General features: G+C 42.8%; 1 protein-coding gene across 1 annotated transcript in view; it reads left to right on the top strand.

The window, feature by feature from the left end:
- Positions 1-19,751, top strand: part of sorcs2 (sortilin-related VPS10 domain containing receptor 2) — an 879,651-nt gene that overhangs the window by 682,276 nt on the left and 177,624 nt on the right. Inside the window, exons 9-10 of the mRNA XM_085964704.1 lie at positions 1,313-1,492; positions 9,620-9,766. Coding sequence (XP_085820830.1) covers positions 1,313-1,492; positions 9,620-9,766 — 327 coding nt within the window. The remainder of the gene's footprint in view (positions 1-1,312; positions 1,493-9,619; positions 9,767-19,751) is intronic.

The following is a 19,751-nucleotide window of genomic DNA, read 5'->3' as shown; positions in this document are numbered from 1 at the left end:
GTAAAGTAAGACTATTATGATAAAATTATTTTATATTTGTGGGAACTTCTTTAAACTTTTATATCCTAAATAAAATGAGGCATTTTAGTAGTGAGCACTGTTTTCTAGCTTTCTATAAAATGACATGTGAAGTACCAGAGTTATTGGCAACTACTGTTAATTTATGAGGTGACAATTGTTAAAATGCATGGTTAGCAACATTATAAATCAATAAAAATGATTTTGTTGGCACAAGAACCAGCTGTAAAGTGAAATAATTTTAACTATGACGGTTTTCCGATTTAAAGCAATATTATGTTACAGTCAAGTCCAGAAAATTGAGCAAGATTAAAAATCAATACCTATTATATTTGAGTTGTAATTTGTTGTGACAGCATGGACAAAGTTCGTAGAGGTTTTATTTTAAATTCAATTTTGAGGCTTTTAGGTTTCGCTAACATTAGTCCTTAAGGAAAAGTCAACGAATGCAACATAAAAAGACATATCTGCTCCTATCATGATCATTTTTTCTACCTCTCCTCAAACTGGGAAAATGGTAGCCTCCAAACATTATCTGGGCAAGGAAAAGTGGCACCTCAGCCTGTGCTAGGTTTGAGAGTATGTTTGCACTAGTGCAGGTGATAATTGTATCACTGCACCAATTAGAAAACAATACCCTTTTGGAACGAAATGTTAAACATAGTGAAAGTGTCTATAATACAACTCAAGAGAAATGAACACCTCTCTGTTTTTATTGGAAAGTATTTAACCACGGTCAAAGAGATTGCACTCTTACTTGTATTGGGCTCCTTTTTTGGGTGGGTTGGGGCGGGGTAAGAAGCAATTTATTGAAAGGACATTCATAGGGAAAATATTGGCAAGAATATTAGGATTTTCCCCATTCAGTGTTATGCTATTGAGGATTGGCAGACAAGAGATGCATTCTTCAAAAAGAGGGACAAGAGATGCGTTTAAAGTCTCATCTGAAGGTCAGTGTCCCTTCAAAATGGACTAAAATATAAACTTCAGTGCCCCAGGCAAGGCTTGAACCCCCAACCTTTTGGCCCAGAGGGATACTACCAGTTGAGCCAACTGACACTAAAAGGGTCAACTGCGTACAACTAGATCCTGAGTAAAACACTGGGCCAGACTGAATCATTCAAAGATAAGGGATTCTCTGTTTGTTATAGATAACCGTCTTAGTTGAATGAATAAATTTTTTTAAGTGATTTGACGGAGATGGTTAGAAAGTTGTTACTACCTTGCTATTAATAGGTGCGTGTAATATTTTCTGATATATTTGGCACAAAGTCATCATCTTTTTATCCTCTAGGATATGCAAATCATCAGTACGGATGAGAATCAAGTGTTTGTGGCTGTCAAAGAGTGGCATCAGACAGACACCTATAACCTCTACCTGTCGGACCCGAAGGGCGTGTACTTCACTCTCACTCTCGAGGATGTCAGAAGTACCAAACAACCAGAAGAAAATGTTGTCATAGATATTCATGAGGTAAATCCTGCTTCGGTACTTAAAACGTGCAGGGATGCAATACCACTGATTGAAAGATACTGTGTATATTCGGTGGCGTCTTCCTTTATCAATGAGCCAGACGACACTAGCTATCATCGAAAGCAGTCACAGCTGTTGCTCGCACAAAATGGAGTGAAACCACCCCTTAAGCTTCACAGCCTATGTTATTAAAAACACATACCCTGCAGTCATTTCAAAGTTTGAATCTAATCTTTGGGCTCAGACAATGGTAGTAAACTGTTACAGTTTATGTTGTCAGCTGAACCCCTCAAGTGGGTTTGAGTAAACTACAAATATGCATTCTCAATTTAGAGGTGCTGGCAGCCTGGTCGACCTAAAGATCGGATTAAACATCCCTCCACTCCCACTGATCAATGTGCACAAAGTGCTGTTGCAAAATACCCATTCGTGTTCCTCTTTATCTTAAGCTGTCCTTTATGATATATCTTTCCACTCTGAATTATTAACACATGCAATGGGTAGCAGAAAAAGAGCTGGAAAGAAAACATTTTCTTATTTTTATGTCACGGTTATACTGTGCACTTTACAGATTAATAGAGGATGGAGGGTACACTGGGAAGCATTTGACAAATTAGTGCTTTGCATATGGGAGTTCTATGAATAATTTGAAAGCGGTGGGATCACCATTTATGCTAGAGTCTAACCAAAAGAACTTCTATCGTAACAATTGCATCATGTAGATAATAAATAGGCAAAATCTTTTCCGCGATTATGATTATATGAATTTCCTTGAACTTTCTGCCACTGCTCCGCCGTAACTTCACCGTAAGTGCAGCAGAAACCCCATTTGTGTATGTAAACTGGGTTTCCAGCGAAGTTAAGGTGATGCAGCGGCAGAAAGTGTGAAGAAATTCAGGACCTATGATGATGTGACCAATTCTACGCTTAGAATTGTCAGATGATAAACTGTTAATTATTTCTTTGTAAACGTGCAATAATCCATCCATTTTATTAACATGCATCAGTGGCAGTAAGTATGGAGCTAATGAAAACCCTTTTTAAAAAACAATCATTCTCACCGCCAAACCTAACGGTGGGAACTGCGACAAGAAGAAAACAGGTGCGTAAAAGGCTTAAACCTTAAGAAAGGTAGAATGGTGTCGTGTAGTTACAGAAAGCAAATATAAATTTAAAGAATAAAAATTAAATAGAAAATGAAAATGAGATTAAGGAGAAAATGGAAATGACGGGAAACAGAATTAATATCTAGCTTCTTGAAAAACGATTATTGTGTTTTACCTGCTTATTTCAGTAGCTTAGGGTTAATCCAATAATTAAACTACTTCTAATGTTTAAATATCTTTATTCCTGTAATATTAGTGTGGTTTTTCACCCTGAGTGCATGAACTAAAAATAAACTAAGCTAATCAGCCCAGGAAGAGAGAAGTTTCCCTGGAACTGACAGAAATTTTAGGGCTGAATCACTCTTGTATTCTGAAGATGCAGAAAGGATAACGAAAAAGGCAGAATGGTATTTGTGTAAATAAATGCAAATAGCAGAACTATTCACTGAGGAAAGAAATCTGTCAAAACAGAGGTTAAAAAAAAAAGACCCAAGGACCTAACTAAAATTACACAAGTTATGTTGCAGTAGATTAAAGGAATCTACAGTGGCTAGAGAGCTGGTTCTTGAAGTGTTTCTGTTAGGATACATCTGTCATTATTCTATCTGCAGACAAAGGAAGGGACACACGACGAATTGATGGCCACTCATATTATTAGATTTTGAAAACTCTGACTGTAAATAGAGCCAGTAAATTCTTCAGGAGATTTTCTTTTACTCTCACCAGTTTTCCCCTGCTCAGTTTTCTGCTCTCCTCTCCTGAAGGTATTGACTCCTTGCCGTGGTAGCTGCTCTCCAGAGCCTAAACAGTAAACATTGGCAGGCTATTTGACTCCAAGAGCCATTACAGATGAGCCCAATTTTGTCTCCACCTAAGACCCACATATACATAGTTGCTGTATAGTGATCAGAATGGTTCATTTTCCTCTCACTAACCCAGGGAGCCGGGGCCATTTGCAATAATTGGCTAATCAGCACAGACAGGGAATGAACCTGAAGCCTTTCTAATCTGCGTGACTCAGTTAATCGCTGCATGAAACAGTGGAACCAGCAGAAAGTTGTCAGGAAAAACAACTGAAGACCTAAGGCATGATCTAGTGCTTAACTAATTTGTTGTGACAAAGATTAAAGTTTTCACAGCTGGAAAAACCAATGCGAATTTCATGCGTTACCACAAACCATGAACAGTACATTCAAAGTGATGATGTCATTGTCATTTCATGGAGATGAGATCATTTCTTTGATGACTGGATGTATACATTTTCTTTGAAAGTTGCTGGTATGGAATGCAGTTTCACCCAGGGACCAGCAGCCCTTCAGTAACTTAGCCAAGCAGCCATAAAACATAGACAGTGCTGGCAGATTATTTGAGCATGGGGAGAATCAGAACTGAGTCTGATCCTCACTTCATCCGCTGTTCAGACACACATACCTTCAAGCAGAGGGCACTGCATGGTAATCAGAAGCACAAATCTTGATTTATCTTTCCCCCAGTAATGTGGCTAAAAGTTACAATAATAGAAGAAAGTAACTGTACATGCGTCAGCACTCTGTACATGCGTCAGCGCTATGCATGTGTGAGCTTGTGTAGTTACTCTTTTTTTCTATTTAACTCTTAATTTCCTTCCTTTAAAGCACATTTCTTCTGCTCACCCCCACAAAGCAGCTGAGGTAAGTGGTGGGGGTGGGAAGGCAAAACCACTGTATGGGGCTGGGGTCACAAACCATCTATGGGATGGAGGGAGGTTGGGGAGGCAGCGACGGTGCTTTTAGGCTGGCAGGATCGGGCACTGCCAGTGGCAGGACACTTTTATATTGCCACTACTTCCATTTGGGTTCAGAGAGACCAATGTTCATGAGCCGGCTCCAAAGATTCTATGCTACTAAATCCTGTTCCCTTAATGTAGCAAAAACCCACAATGGATGTAGGATTCTGTTAACTCAAGGAGCCAGTTCACGGACACTCGTCTCCAGAAGCCCAAACTAAGACAGTGGCAATATAGAAGCGGCTCAAGTTGGTTTAGATTCCAGACCGAGGACTGCAATGGGTCACAGCCAACTTGGAGTGCGGGCAGATTTGATGAACTGAAATTGTTTAATATTCCAAAGGGATGTTATATTGTGCTAAATTAGTATGTGAAGCCCACATCTGCTTGGAATACTAAAGAAGGTAATTGTTTTCAGTGGGAAAAAAAATACAAAGACAAAATCCTTCTGCAGCCATGTAACCTAATCGAAAAATACTGGTGGTTATTTATATAGGGTAGGTAATAATTTCATACAAAATACATTGCCGGGTCTGTTATAAAAATATTTCCCCATTGCTGTTCTAATTCGTATAAACCAGGAAAGCCCCAGATCCAATCCCAGAGCTGTCCCGTTGGCTGATTTCCGCCAATATAATATTTGGCCTAGCACAATTGGCCTCAGTGTCCTGCGTTTGGGACCAGAAAAATCCATTGGATTTCTGATGCTGATTGCTAACTAGCAGCCCATGCTGGAAAATAAGTCTGCTAGATTCTCTTCCGTGATCCCATCCGAAAGTTTGTGCGACCGTTACGGAGAATGAGGCAAAATCTCTGGCTGACCTCAATTTCCTCACACACACCCTCCCCGCCCTGCAGGAGCTGCCACTGGCCACCCCTTCTTCACCCACTGCATGCAAATATCAGTGGGAGGGTGGAGCCTCGGTCCCAGGCGCATTTCCCTCCCATCCACCTTACCTCCTGCCCTTTCGCTGGACTGCCATATAGAAGGGACGGTAGGCTTGGGGAAATTGTGATAGTGGCCCCGAGGTCAGGGAATGGAGGTAGGGGATCCAGTAGAGACCTCCTTCCTACATGTAGCCCATTACCTCCCACCTCACTCATTATTCTGTGTAGACTTTACTCTCTGCTGAGGCCTACAGGGCTGAGAACCATTGATCTTCGGGACTCTTCTGCCCCTTTAAATAACTAGATGCCTTTTCTGGCACTGCAGTGGCAGTCCTGTTACAGCACTGTTAGAATTTTGCAGTCAGCACAAGTGGGCTCCCTCTTGGCAATGGGAATCCTGCTGGGAGCCCACTAGTGCATACCCAGTGGACACCCGACTTAGGGTTAGGGCAGAGTTGGAGAGGTGGTTCGAAGTCCTGCCCCGTTCCTACTCCACTCCAATGAGGAGAGTCTCGCCCAGTGTGTGTGGATGCCAGGTGAGGGCTGCATCATTATCAGCTGTGATGCCATCCACAGTTAGATAGCCTGTCAGCACTCAAGGGGGTAAATTCCCAAATGAAGGATGCCCCCATCTGGGTGTGGTACCAGAGGGCTGATACCGTTTTTGGAAGCTCACTCCAGCTTACTCAGGAAAGGAAGGAGAAAAAAAGGAGAGAATCAGAAAAGAAACATAAAAAAGTATCTCTGCACTATACAATGTCACCATCAATACCACAACACCAGAGTGCCATTAATCTGTTATTCTGCAAATTTTGGAAATCACCTGCCCGAACAGTTAAAAATACTTTTTTTTAAATGCAAAAGGATTCATTTTTAAACCAGCGCCGTCAGCCATTTTAAATTTGAGGCCCAGCTTGTAAACATTGAATCCAAAATTGATTACTTGATTGCCTTGTCAGTTGAAGTACCCCATCCATTCAACAATTTAAATTTAAAAATGCTGATCAGATTAATTTTCATATGTCTTTGTGTTTTAACTTAAAAATAAAACTCACAAAGATCTATTCAGCTTTCATGAAAATCCAGTTCTGCTTGTCTCAGAAAATGATATTTATGTACTCGTACTCTTGATATCGCAAGGGAATGCAACCCTCCTATTTTTTTGTTGTATGGGTCGCGCTGAGTCATGGTGTCCTGTCACCAAGCAGGTGATGACCTGCTCCCTGGCCTTCATGTGTGCCATCTCAAACTGGGCACCACGCGGTGTGTTCGCTTATGACTCTTCCTCCGATTTTCTCTTCCCCTGAGCAGCAACAAGATTGATATGAGTACAGTTCAGTTAAAGGTGTGTATCAGTTTACACTTCCAGATGTAAATATATTTGCCTTTTTTCTAGATTTCAGCTCGCATATTGTAATGGTGAAAAAGCTCTTAGTCTTACAGTAATGATGCTATTCAGATAGTAGGAGTAACTTTACTTCTGAAATCTTAGTCCTTTATTACTAAAATATACCGCTGGCCTCGGAGACTTCTGGCTGCTGCTGGAGAGCCATGGCTAGAAGGTTCCAAAGCCCGAAGAGCTGCTTGGTAAGTAGGTAAAGATTTTTAAATTTACCTAGGGGCCACCTCTTCAGCTTGCTGCTGGGCCTCCTCATATCGTGTAGTCGCAATGCGAGCACAACACAAGCTTTATCGCACGCTTCTTTATCTCGGCAGTGCTCAACCGCAAATCTAGGAAAAAGGGAGAGGGTTAGGAAAGATGGCTCCCGCGTCATTTGAATCACAGCGATGGGCCTGCACCTATTGCAGACACAGGACCAGCTCTGCACCCGCCCCACATAAGCCCTGGAAATCCTGGAAAGAAAGAAAGACTTGCATTTATATAGCGCCTTTCATGAACATCGGACGTCTCAAAGTGCTTTACAGCCAATGAAGTACTTTTTTGAAATGAGTCACTGTTGTAATGTGGGCAACGCGACAGTCAATTTGCGCACAGCAAAGTCCAACAAACAGCAATGTGATTATGACCAGATAATCTGTTTTTTTTGTTATGTTGGTTGAGGGATAAATATTGGGGTGATGGATGAACGGGACTTGGTGCAAGTTAGGATACGGGCAGCAGAGTTTTTTATGAGCTTAATTTTATGGAGGGTGGTGAGGTAGAGCTGTGTGTCGTCAGCCTACATGTAGAATCTGATGTGTTTTTGGATGATGTCGTCGAGGGGCAGCATGTAGATGAGAAATAGCAGGGGTCCAAGGATAGACCCTGTCCTCACTTGATGTTTCACACTCACACTTTCTATCAGGGGCTAGATAGACTCAGGTAATCGTACTCTTCTTGGGGTGGGATTGACAGAGGGCAAGGGCACATCAGTGGGTCAGTCTTTCCTACCTTCCCAGTTGAAGAGGGAGACTCAGGTGTGAGTGGAAGTATGTCAGCACCCCCTACCTCAGGCAGGGCTAGACTGAGACTCCAGTCTCTCCTAAACAAAAACAGAAAATGCTGGAAATACTCAGCAGGTCAGGCAGCATCTGTGGAGAGAGAAACAGAGTTAACGTTTCAGGTCTGGGACCCTTCATCAGAACTGATGCTGCCTGACCTGCTGAGTATTTCCAGCATTTTCTGTTTTTGTTTCAGATTTCCAGCATCCGCGGTATTTTGCTTTTGCTCCAGTCTCTCCTGTTTGAGGGCCGAGTGCTCGAGCACTGAAACTGCTGTTTGAAAGATTGCCTTGAATAATGAAACTTCCTTTTCAAGTTTTCAAACTCTGCACACATTTTTTATGATCCAACATCTGCAGACACTGTTTCTTTTGGTACAATTTTAATCACATAGAAGTAAGATGAAAGCTTGTCTGACTATGCAAGGTGGTATAGCACTTTACCAGAGCGTTGAAGAATTAATTGCTCACTTCCACGTTTACCTGACTCTTTGGTGAAAAGGACACTACTGAGTTTTGCAGTTTGCTCCATTTGAAGTACGTCTCCTACTGGCAAATTGTAGAGTGGTATTGATAGTGATGAAGTCTGCAGCCCACTCTGTACTAAAAGGAGGAAAACGACTCAATCTGAAAAAGAACCGTTAACGCCCAGAACCAAGGCATTCCAGCAGTACCGCATGTTGGTGTACTGCATGGTGGGGTGTGTGTCTGTAGATGTGACCCTGCCCCCTCCCCCCACTTGATGTGTTCCTGGTCTTGGCAAGGGTGAAAGGACACAGAGGCTCTCTTGAATAGTGGGGGAGGGAGGGGGAGGGAAAGTGAGAGAGCAAAGCAACCCAACACAGTTTTGCACGCCTTTCTGCATCTGGAAATAGAGCAACATTGGAGCTGGCCCCTGAGTGTGTCACCTGACAGGTCTCTTGCCAAAAGAATGGTTTGTGGTGCAGAAGGATTAAAGCGGGGAGAAATCATTTCAAAAGTGAAAGGTAAAGACCTGGGACCATAATTCATTGCTTTCTTAAAAAAAAAAGCAATGATATTTCTGTGTGTGTAATGTTTGTATGTGTGTGTATATAAATAAATAAATATATTTATATAAAATGCATAACACATATGTGATGCCCTGAAAGATTAATGAAGGGTTTGAAATAACCAAGGAAACCAACGTTAGTTTTATTTTTAGATTGTGTTTTCCTGCTCAGATGAATGATGCCGTATATTGCAATTAGCAAAGCAATCTGTTACTGAAAGGTCTATTACCAAATGCAGGGACAAATTACACTGCAATAGTGCCTGATATGTGCATGTCTTTCATCCATCACCTCTTAATAGATTTTCACCACTCAGTCTGCTCAATCCAATTTCTTAATGACATACAGGAAACTTTGTGCTATCCGGCACCGACGGGACCGAGCTGTTGCCGTTCCCTCAAAACTGCCGGACAAACCAGCGCTAATGTTGAAACATACGGAGATATCTGGCAACAAACCCTGTTGCTTAGCAACAGCTTCTAAACAGTCGGCCGTACTCTCTGTAGCGTCTCTGTAGCTTAGCAACAGCTTCAGCGAGACCTTGCAGAGCTTGACTGTTGAGAAAAAAGCAACGAAAAGAAAAAAAACCTAACGAAACGGCTCCTGATTTTTACCGGTGGCTCGAGCTTGCCGGACATTTAGCCTCCGGATAACACAAAGTTTCCTGTATCTGCCTTTGTTTGAGGTACCAGCAGTTTTGTTAGACAGAATGGAAAAGCCAGTTTGATTATCCTGACTGTATATTAATTAATCAGAAATTTTGGCTTTGAGGAAATTTTAAGACAATTATTCAAATTCAGCACAAAGTTGGGAAACGGTATAAATTTGTTTATGCCTGCGGTTACTTAACTCTTTTTTTTCTTTTTCCTTCTCCCGCCTCTTTTTTTGCCTTAAAGGTGCAGGGAGTTAAAGGGGTTTTCTTGGCTAATAAAAAAGTGAATGGTAAAGTGAAGACCTACATCACCTACAACAAGGGCCGTGATTGGCAATTATTGACGCCGCCTGCCACCGACATGAATGGCAAACCAACTAACTGTCATCTGGTAAGTGTCTCCCTAGGAAGGCTGTGCTGTGTTCTGATTTTCTTGTTGTTTTTAAATGGAAAGTATGAAGTTTTTAAGGAAGGAAACTTGCCGGCCTATATGTGACTCCAGTCCCACACCAATGTGGTTGACTCTTAACTGCCTTCTGAAATGGCCTATCAAGCTACTGAGTTGTATCAAACCGTTCTGCTGCGGTTCAAGAAGAAGGCCCATCTAGGGTGGCCAATATGTCCACATCCTGAGAATGAATAATAAAAAAGCATTATTTTTAGAATTAGGCCCAAAAATACTTTTCTGTAATTTTTATCATTTAAGTTCCATTTTTGTTTTTTCCAGCTGTACTCTTATTATAATCAAATATCTACAGGCATAAAATGTACCTACCATTTACTGTTTGTGGATGCAAAATCAGAGCTGGTTGTTTGTGAAGGAGAAAGAATTAAGTAAATTGATTGGATTAAAAAAAATGTGCATTTTAACCCTTCAGCTTCAGAATCTACTTTAGCCGCTTATATATCATGGATAGATTTTGTAAAATTTTCTTTCAAAATATTATAAATTGGATTACAAGAGAGCAGAATCAGGACTATGGCTAAATTCATGTTCTACAATCACAAATTATGCTCTCTTACGTGTCTCCTCAGCATGCTGCTAATCTAAAGAGTAACTGCAGTTTAAGATTCCACTAGCACGTCATCATGTTGAGGGGAAACAATTTATATTTTCTATCAGTTTAATGTCCATGAGTATGTCAGTACTGCTTATATCATTTTAAAATTCCTGTCCAGAGTAAATCAAGGGTTTGACTATAACAATTATAACACTCAACTTCACATAGTGTCAAAACTATCGCACATCGTTAAAACCCTTGATATTCATTTATATCCAAACAAAACTGAAAATATGTATTGAACAGTAGAGCTTTTGTGCTCAGGCTTATAGACCTGAAGCCCTGTCTCTCTCTAGTTTTTCTTCTATCTCCCCTTATGCTCTCTCTGAGCTCACCTTGTCCATGAGACCCACCTCCTGCTCCCTTGAACCCATTCCAACTAAACTGATCAGCCAACTTTCCTTCCTGGCCCCCATGCTCGTGGACACTGTAAATGTTTCTCTTTCTGCCGGTACTGTCTCCCTCCTTTTCAAATTTCTTCAAAAAGCCCACGCTTGACCCCTCTATCCTTGCAAACTATAGATCCCATCGCCGATCTCCATATCCACTCTAAAGTCCTTTAATGCATTCCTCACAAATTTGTGCCCATTTCACCCACAGCTTCCTGGTTGAATCTCTCCAATCAGGTCTTCACCACTCTCCAGCACCAGAATGGCCTTAATCAAAGTTACAAATTATATTCTCTGTGACTGTGGTGCATTGTCCCTCTTGACCTCTCTGCAGCAATTGACACGGTCGACCACACCATCCTCCTCCAACATTTCTCACTTGTTGTGCAGCTTGGTGGAACTGCCCTTGCTTGGTTCCATTCCTACCTATCAAATTGCAGCCAGAGCATTTCCAGAAATGGCTTCTCTTCTCACTCTCGCTTCTAGCGTCCCCCAAAGAGTTATCCTTAGCTCTTCTTCTACGTGCTGCCCCCGGCGACATTATCCGTAGATGTGGATTAACTTCCATATGTACATTGATGCCATCCATCTCTACCTCTCCACTGCCTCTATTAACCCTTCCACTGCTTCTGTTGTCAGACTGCTTGAAGTCTTGGATGAGCCATAATTTCCTCCAGTTAAACATTGGTAAGTACGAAGCCATGGCCATAAACTCCCTACCCTTGCCAAAGGTTCGACCGCATTCCCTGGCTGCTGTCTTAGGCTCAGCTGAGGTTCTAATATCATACCCTTTCCATCACAAAGATCACCAACATCACCTGCTCCACCTCAGTTCATCTACTGCAGAAACCCGCATCTATGCTTTTGTCACCTTCAAACTCAACTCTACCAATGCTCTTCTGGCTAGCCTCCCATCCTCCACTCTCTGTAAATTTCAGTTCATCCAAAATATTCTGTTTGTATTCTACCCCACACCAGGGGCTGAATTTTGCCGGCGCTCAGACTGCTGGTCTGGAGGCGGGTCTGCTGTCAAAATAGCAAAGATTGATAGTGGGTAGGAAAGCCGCTGTTAACCCGCCTCCACGCGAGTCTCCCAGGTGTCGGGTCTGTCTGTGCAGAACTGAACCAATGCCAAGCAGCGGTGGAGACAATTTAGATCTTTTGTACCAGGCATTCAGTGGCCTAACAAGTGGTCCTTAAAGGGACCGTTGGTGGCCATTCAGAGAAAGGCCCAGAAATTTGTATTGGGGAATTTTCATGGGGCCAGGAGACGCAGGAATGCTCCTCCTCACCCCACAAAAATACTGCGGACAGCTGCCGGCCAGTGCTCGACACCCTCGGAATCAGTTCCCCTTCAGGCCCAACCTGCCGGCTGGCTCAAAGTGGCAGCCCACTGATTTCATACTCTCTCACAGCCAGCGAGCTGCGACAGAGTGCCCACTTGGCACCTGCAGCTTGCCAGCAGTAACTTAAATAATGCAGAAGTGCTTTGGGCATCCCAACGCTGACTTCTCAGACTCCGCACCTGTTTCGGGCACAAGTCCAAAATCACCCCTTCCAAGTCTGACTGTCATTACAGCGATAGGAACAGCAACCATTCTCACTCAGTTGTACAAGCAGCTGCTTACTTGGTGGAGTGATGAGAGCTTCTTGGGTTTGCTGATGAAACTCATTGGGGGAAAAATTGGGTGAGTAGCGCCACCTGTTAGCGCCTAAAGAGGCAGTCAGTGGCTGTAGCGCCACTGGCTGCGCCTCCCGCGATATTCAGCAGGGGCGCTAATGGTGGCGTTAGCCTTTTGCACTGCGCCGCCACCGATGACGTCATCGGTGTGCACAGCGCCCCGATCGCGATACTTACCCGCGCCCGGTTCACGGGGCCTTGCTGCGCCGGCAGAGGCGCAAGTTAAGGTGGAGGTGCGGGGCGGCCGCTTTTTCGGCGGCCGCCTGCCAGCACCTCCGTCCCCGGCCTCCTGGTTTCCGCCCCCCCCCCCCCCGCGGCATTGCCGGCTGTTTCCCGAGAGCCCGGCACTTCTCCTTGGTGCCGGGCTCTTTTGCCAGCACTCGCGATCGGGGCTCGCACTGTTGCAGGCCCCTCCCCCTTAACAATGGGAGGAAGGCCTGCAGTACCGCAGCGTGCCGTGCCGCAGCGTGTGGCGCTGCGGCACGTAACGCTGCGAAATTCACTTTTAGCGCCCTAAGAGGGACGCGGAGCGCCTCAAGCCGCACCCAATCTCCCTCTAGGGGCACTTCAACTGAATTTGCGGCAATCGCGGCGCAAATTCCAGCGCCCAGGCGAACTTTGCGCCGCTTGGGCGCCTCAGGCCAATTTCTAGGCCATTTACTTCAACAGTGGTGCTTCTGGTAAGTGAAGGCGTATTTCTCGAAATAAGTCAGTTCAGGTTCAAAGTGTTGTTGTGAAGACTTTATTGAAGCAGATGATGAGGAGCTGCTTTATCTTTTTTCAAATTATAAAAGCAACATCTAGTAAGAATATTGTTGCTTTCATAATTTCACATTTAAGAGGACTTGCGTGATTGTTATTAGCAATGTTCTTGCCGCATGCTGAGACTCTAAAGTTGTTTCAGATTAGTTTAATTAGGAGCAGTTGTTATTTAAAAACTCCTTCCAGGCACCACATATATTTAGGGCTGCCGTGAAAATTGGTTTCAAATGTGGACTCTGTTTATAAAAGCTTGCTGCATTTTTATTTGATTAGCAATGAGTTGCTGGCCTGTAAATAAATTATTGCAATTGGGAGTTGCATAAGATTGATGGAGGAAAAATCAGACAATCTTCCCCCACCTGATTTTCCTCTAAGGCCGGATCCGCCCAGCTGATTATTTAATGCTCAAGTACAAAAGAGGAAAACCTGCCCCACTGTGTGTGATGTTTGTGTGTATGCCTGTGGGAGGGAGTGAGAAAGGGGTCATAATATAACAAAGGCAGGATGGTAATAGCCTGAGCTTGAAGGAGGTCTCTGGTTTTACCTTCTCATATTTCATCAATGCTCTTATTGATGTGGTTGTCTATGGTGGCCTTGTCCAAGCAAGTCAAAGACTTGTAGGCCCGTATTTTCCGATGCCTACGGGTGGGTACGAACTGTGTACCCACCCGTAGGGACATCGGAAATGTTGGTTTCAGGCATGCGAAGCGCAAGCGCTGAAAACCGACAATTCCGATCTGTCAAGAATCCTCTTGACAGATTGGACACCTGCCCTGGAGAAGGGCCTCTGCGGGCGGATAGTTCTGCTTTCTGCACCACCTCCGCCCGCTGAAAACCCTTAGAAATCTTACACCTGGATAAAAGCAGGCGTAAGGCCTGCTTTTACCAGAATAAGAGTTTTAAAAAGTTTTTTAAATAATTTTTTTTTCACTCATTTATAATTTAAAAATACTTTGTAAAAAAAAAAGTAAGTTTATTTTAACTCATTTAAAAAATGTGATGGTTTTTTAAAAAATTATTTAATGTTTTAGTGTCTTTTTTCAGTGATCCCCATTCATACTTTTGACAAATTCCCTTCTTTCATTGGCTCGCCTGGCCCACGTGATCCCAGGGATGCTTGCGAATCGCATGCACCCCTGGGATATGTGGGCCCTGCGCATTTCGACTGTGGAGAGGCCCAGGATCGGAAATGACCGGACCTCGAGAGCCCTCAGGTAAGTGCGTAGATTTTTTTCCGATAGGAGGCATCCACACACAGGAAGCCTCCTATCGGCAATTACGGGCCGTAATTTCTGGGCTTCTTCCATTTTGGGTTAGGTTCCATCTTGCTGAGCTAGCAAAGAAGCAGTCTTGAGATGTTGTAAGTTAAAAGGGGCACGTACAATGGCCATGGGGATATAGTGACAGATAAGTGCCCATCCTGTAGCTGAGGTTGTGTTACAGTGATTTGCTCTATATAACCTTTACTTAATGTAAATGTACCAAGGGTTTCAGTTGACTGTGTGTCCTGCTGGAGAATAGACATGCATAGTCAGCAATGAATGTTATCTGTGGGTCTGGCATGGATCAGCAATAAATGTGTAGAAGATTGACGGCAAGCATTTTGTGCCATTCATACTTGGCAACTTGCTTAAGGTCTGCGCCATCTTCCACACCTGCTCCCAGTTCCTCTGGGCATGGTACACAGCGTTGACCCCGGCTGAGATTTTGGGCCCAGTTTTAAATCCCGGGCGGGAATGTGGTATGTCCATTTTAACTTTTTTTTTTTGCTTTTTAATTGATACTGTCCTTTTGGTTATGTGCTCTCGAGTGCCAAACAGGGCTACCCTTCTCACTCCCATCTCATGCAGCAGTACCTTCACTTTACCAGACATTGAATCCCTTGGAAAAGGTCACCAAGGATATCCTTACCTTTAAGAGAATTCAAGAAGTATGGGAAGGGTTCACGATTCCTCACTTGCCCACAGACTCCTTTTCCTGCCTCAGAATTTGTTTTGCAATTGATCAGTTTCAGAAACCATTTCTTTTGCTCCATGCGACTTTTGGGCAGACCAGAAATTATTGCTCCAACTCGACACCACTTACTTTAAGTGGCCATGTCTCTTCATATCAGCTGCATCCCCTAAAGAGCTGCTATTTCGCTGGATATTCTACCCACCCCGTCTTTGGCAAACTACCAGTTGGAGGCCCAATCAAGGCCGGGTGCTTACCGTGTATATGAAATGAAGGTTAGACCAGGAGAATATAGCAGTGTTGGTCTACCCCACAGTATCCCAGTAACAGTATTTGATTATGTATCCCGATGGAAGCTGAGACAGCTTTCCACAAGGCATGTCTCCAACTTTGCTCTAAGTAATCAGGATTACTTACTATTACTTCTTGCACAAAGAAGGCAATTACTTCTCGACACATATGGTTAGTGGCCTGTGTACCTTTGGGCATTGCATGATGTGCTTCTCCTCTTGAACTGCATGAAAGTCTATAACTAACTGAGTTAAAATTTGTGGGAGCGCAAAATGAGTGATAGCAGATTCGCCGAAGGTTATACATCCTGCCCAATTTGCCTTTCCATTGAAGCAGAGGTTTTTTTTGCAAGTCTATTTGTGCTTTATTTTGTTTTATTTATTTTTCTGGGAAATTTAAGACCTATTTGGAGCTCCAATTGTTTTGAGTAGAGCTAGAAGTCTGTGGGTGTTAATTGTAAGTAATAATTAATGAGGAGTTGCACATTTATTGATATTAGATGTCAGGACTTATTTTGAAAACTGACATGTTAAAGGTATAATTACAATTTTGAAGTGCTTTATTCATCAATAATATATATGCTCCCAAATTTATTACTCTCCTTGTATTCATTTTGTTTTGAATTGGGCTTTCTGCCCAAGGAATCACAAATCAGGTTGTATATTATTTTAAATTTCACAGTGCAGATGCTGCACAAATAGACAAATGGCATTTTTGTATTTTTAAAATTTTTTTAAAGTTATTTGTAATTGGACTTATACATTATAGGAGATGAAAGAGTCCCCTTGGTGCAATAGGGAGTGACCTGAAGTTGAGGTTTAGGCCCGTTGCCAGGGTGATGCTGAAACCCCTCTGAATTATTTCTGATTCATGCTTCACCTGGTCTCAAACAGCTTGATGTTGGCACTGAGTTCAAAATGAAAGCAATGATTAATTCTCCAGTGCTGCCTTGCCACATCTTGATGCACACAGATTCCCCAAAGGAGCACATTTTTAAAAGTGCTTTATTTCTAAATATTCTTAATAGTTTTCTTTTTCTTTCATAAAGCCTAAAGTGGGTGAATGGGTCCCAAACTTGTATTTTTGATGCCTTTCCCATTCACTGATGGAAGGTGTACCTACTGAAGTTTGAATTGGTCACTGTTAGTTCCCTCCCTTCTCACATGGACCGTTGCTATGTGTGGCTGTGCTCCGTATCTCAATTTTGGGATGTGGATACTGGGACAGTCATAAGAGACTGTTAACTAAGGTTAACCATGGAATTGAAGGCAAATTATTGACCTGGTTAGGAAATTGGCTGAGCCGCAGGAGACAGAGAATAGGGATAATGGGTAGGTACTCTAATTGGCAGGATGTGATGAGTGGTGTCCAGCAGGGATCGGTGATGGGGCCTCAACTATTCACTGTATTTATTAATGACTTAGATGATGGGGTAGAAAGCCACATATCCAAGTTTGCCAAGGACACAAAGATAGGGGGCAGTGTAGATGAAAACATAAAATTACAAAGAGATATTGATAGATTAAGTGAATGGGCAAAACTGTGGCAAATGGAATACAGTGCAGGCAAATGTGAGTTCATCCACTTTGGACCTAAAAAGGATAGAACTGGGTATTTTCTAAATGGTGAAAAGCTAAAAAGAGTGGAGGTCCAAAGAGACTTGGGGGTTCAGGTACATAGATCATTAAAATGTCATGAACAGGTACAGAAAATAATCAAAAAGGGCTAATGGAATGTTAGCCTTTATATCTAGAGGACTAGAATACAAGGGGGTAGAAGTTATTCTACAGCTGTACAAAGCCCTGGTTAGACCACATCTGGAGTACTGTGAGCAGTTCTGGGCACTGCACCTTAGGAAGGATATTTTGGCCTTGGAGGGAGTGCAGCGTAGGTTTACCAGAATGATACCCGAACTTCAAGGGTTAAGTTACGAGGAGAGATTACACAAACTAGGGTTGTATTCCCTGGAATTTAGAAGGTTAAGGGATGACTTGATCAAAGTTTTCAAGTTATTAAGGGGAACAGATAGGGTGGATAGAGAGAAACCATTTCCGCTGGTTGGGGAGTCTGGGACTAGGGGGCATAGTCTAAAAGTTAGAGCCAGATCTTTCAGGAGTGAAATTAGGAAACACTTCTATGCACAAAGTGTGGTAGAAGTTTGGAACTCTCTTCCGCAAATGGCAATTGATGCTAGATCAATTGTTAATTTTAAATCTGAGATTGACAGATTTTTGTTAACCAAATGTATTAAGGGATACGGGCCAAAGGCGGGTATATGGAGTTAGGTTGCAGATCAGCCATGACCTCATTAAATGGCGGAGCAGGCTCGAGGGGCTCAATGGCCTATGTTCCTAATTCTATGTTCCCATTGTAACTTTCAGGATTGAGATCATTAGATCTTGTTGGGTAAAGGTATGAAGGGCTATGGAGCAAAGTCGGGTAAATGGAATTGAGCTGCAGATTAGCCATGATCTAATGAGTGGTGGAGCAGGCTCAAGGGGCTGAATGGCCTACTCTTATTCCTAATGTTCTTATGACAGGGATGGATCAATACTAAAGATGACCACTCAGATTAATTTAAAAGCCTTCCATTAGATTGTCAGGGATCAACTACATCTCTCTCTCTCGCTCTCATTTGACAGCCAGGAAACACACACAAACTCTCCCAATAGATAATAAGGCAAAACTGAAGTGTGTGTTTAAACCACCACAAATAAATTGAAACAGATCACTCTTTACATAACAGAGGCATCTAACTTTTCAAGACATTTCTGAATAAGCCATGGACAATCGCCAGGGGTCAATTTTAACTGTTCCCGCTGGACGGGAAATGGGCGGTTGAGGGTCGGCTGCCTGCTTTATTCCCTGCCCACTCTTCCTTTCCATTAGCTTCAACTGAAAGAAAAATCGGGCCGGGTGAAAACCAGGTGGCCGATTCACTGCTGTAAGTTTCCTGCCCGGCAGGAACAGTTAAAATCGCACCCCCGGGGCTTGAGATACAAAAACGGGCAATGATGTTGCTTTTGTTTGATATTTTATCCTCTATTCGTGCTCACTATCATATTTCAAAGGGGCAGGGCATCTAGATGTGTATTTGTGCTTCTGATTTTCTAAATATTGAGGCACCTCACATAGTGAAACAAGGTCATGTCAGACTATTCACCTTCTTAGTATCTAGATTGAGAGCAATATTGGTCAAGGCCAAGGAGCAGGTTGATTTCTGCTCTCTTAACCAGGAAATAATGGGCGGTACAAGAGCTGAAGAATAAAAAAGAACCCAAACCTCCAAAATTAAGATGACTATAAATTTTAAAACGTGCAAATGAAGCACATCTTGATCAAAATTTAGTAATATCTAGCTGCTCTTTAAAGTAATTTGAATTAGTTCAGTTTGGAGTCGTACTTAGACATTTTTGGATTGAAGCGGGTGTGACAAAAATGAAGCATAAGGTTAATATTTGATTTGCTGGCTGTTTCAGCAAGCTACAGGAATATATATATCATGGTCTGGTAGGCCAGAGGCATGAATAAACATCTGAGGCTTGGTTCTTGCTGAACAAAAGGAAGCTTAATATCAATGTCAACAGGGGTGAACTGGCCATATGGGACATTGGGAGATTTCCCGAATGCCCCCATGAATGGTTCCATAGTGGTGTATTATCTGTCAAAGGAAAAGCTGTCATATTGTGGGATGTGATATCGGCCAGTAAGCTGGAATACATTGGCAAGGATTCTTTGTTCAAATCTGGGGTCTCGCTCAATTTGCCTCGATATTGGGGCAGATAAAGATACACTCTTGACATGGGGTACGTGAGGTCTACTTACTAGAGTGGTTTTTGATGCTCACCCCAAAGATAATGGCCCAGAAATTCGGGTCAGGGGCTTCCCGCGGGTGTAAGCCCCCAACCTTGCGTGCTGGCCGGTGAGCTGTGGGCCCCCGTGGAATTCCGATCCTGGGCCTGCTCCAACTGCTGGCGCGCAGTGCTTGTGTATCCCAGGGGCGCAGTTAGTTCGATGCGTCCCCTGGGATCACGTGGGCCATGGGGAGCCAATCGGAGCAGGGAATGCTTCATTCATAAGTGTGACAGGAAGTGCTGTCAAACTTAGAAATACTACGAGCCCCAAAACATCACTAAATCTTCAAATAATTTTTTTTTTTAAATCACACTTTTTAAATAAACTATAAATTATACGAAATAACTATTTTAAACAATAATTTAAATTTTTGAAAAAAAGTTT

The sequence above is a fragment of the Somniosus microcephalus genome, chromosome 2 (assembly GCF_052327205.1).
Source record: "Somniosus microcephalus isolate GS21.2 chromosome 2, FLI_Smic_1.0, whole genome shotgun sequence".
NCBI lineage: Eukaryota > Metazoa > Chordata > Chondrichthyes > Squaliformes > Somniosidae > Somniosus > Somniosus microcephalus.
This window is presented reverse-complemented; position numbering and strand designations above follow the sequence as displayed.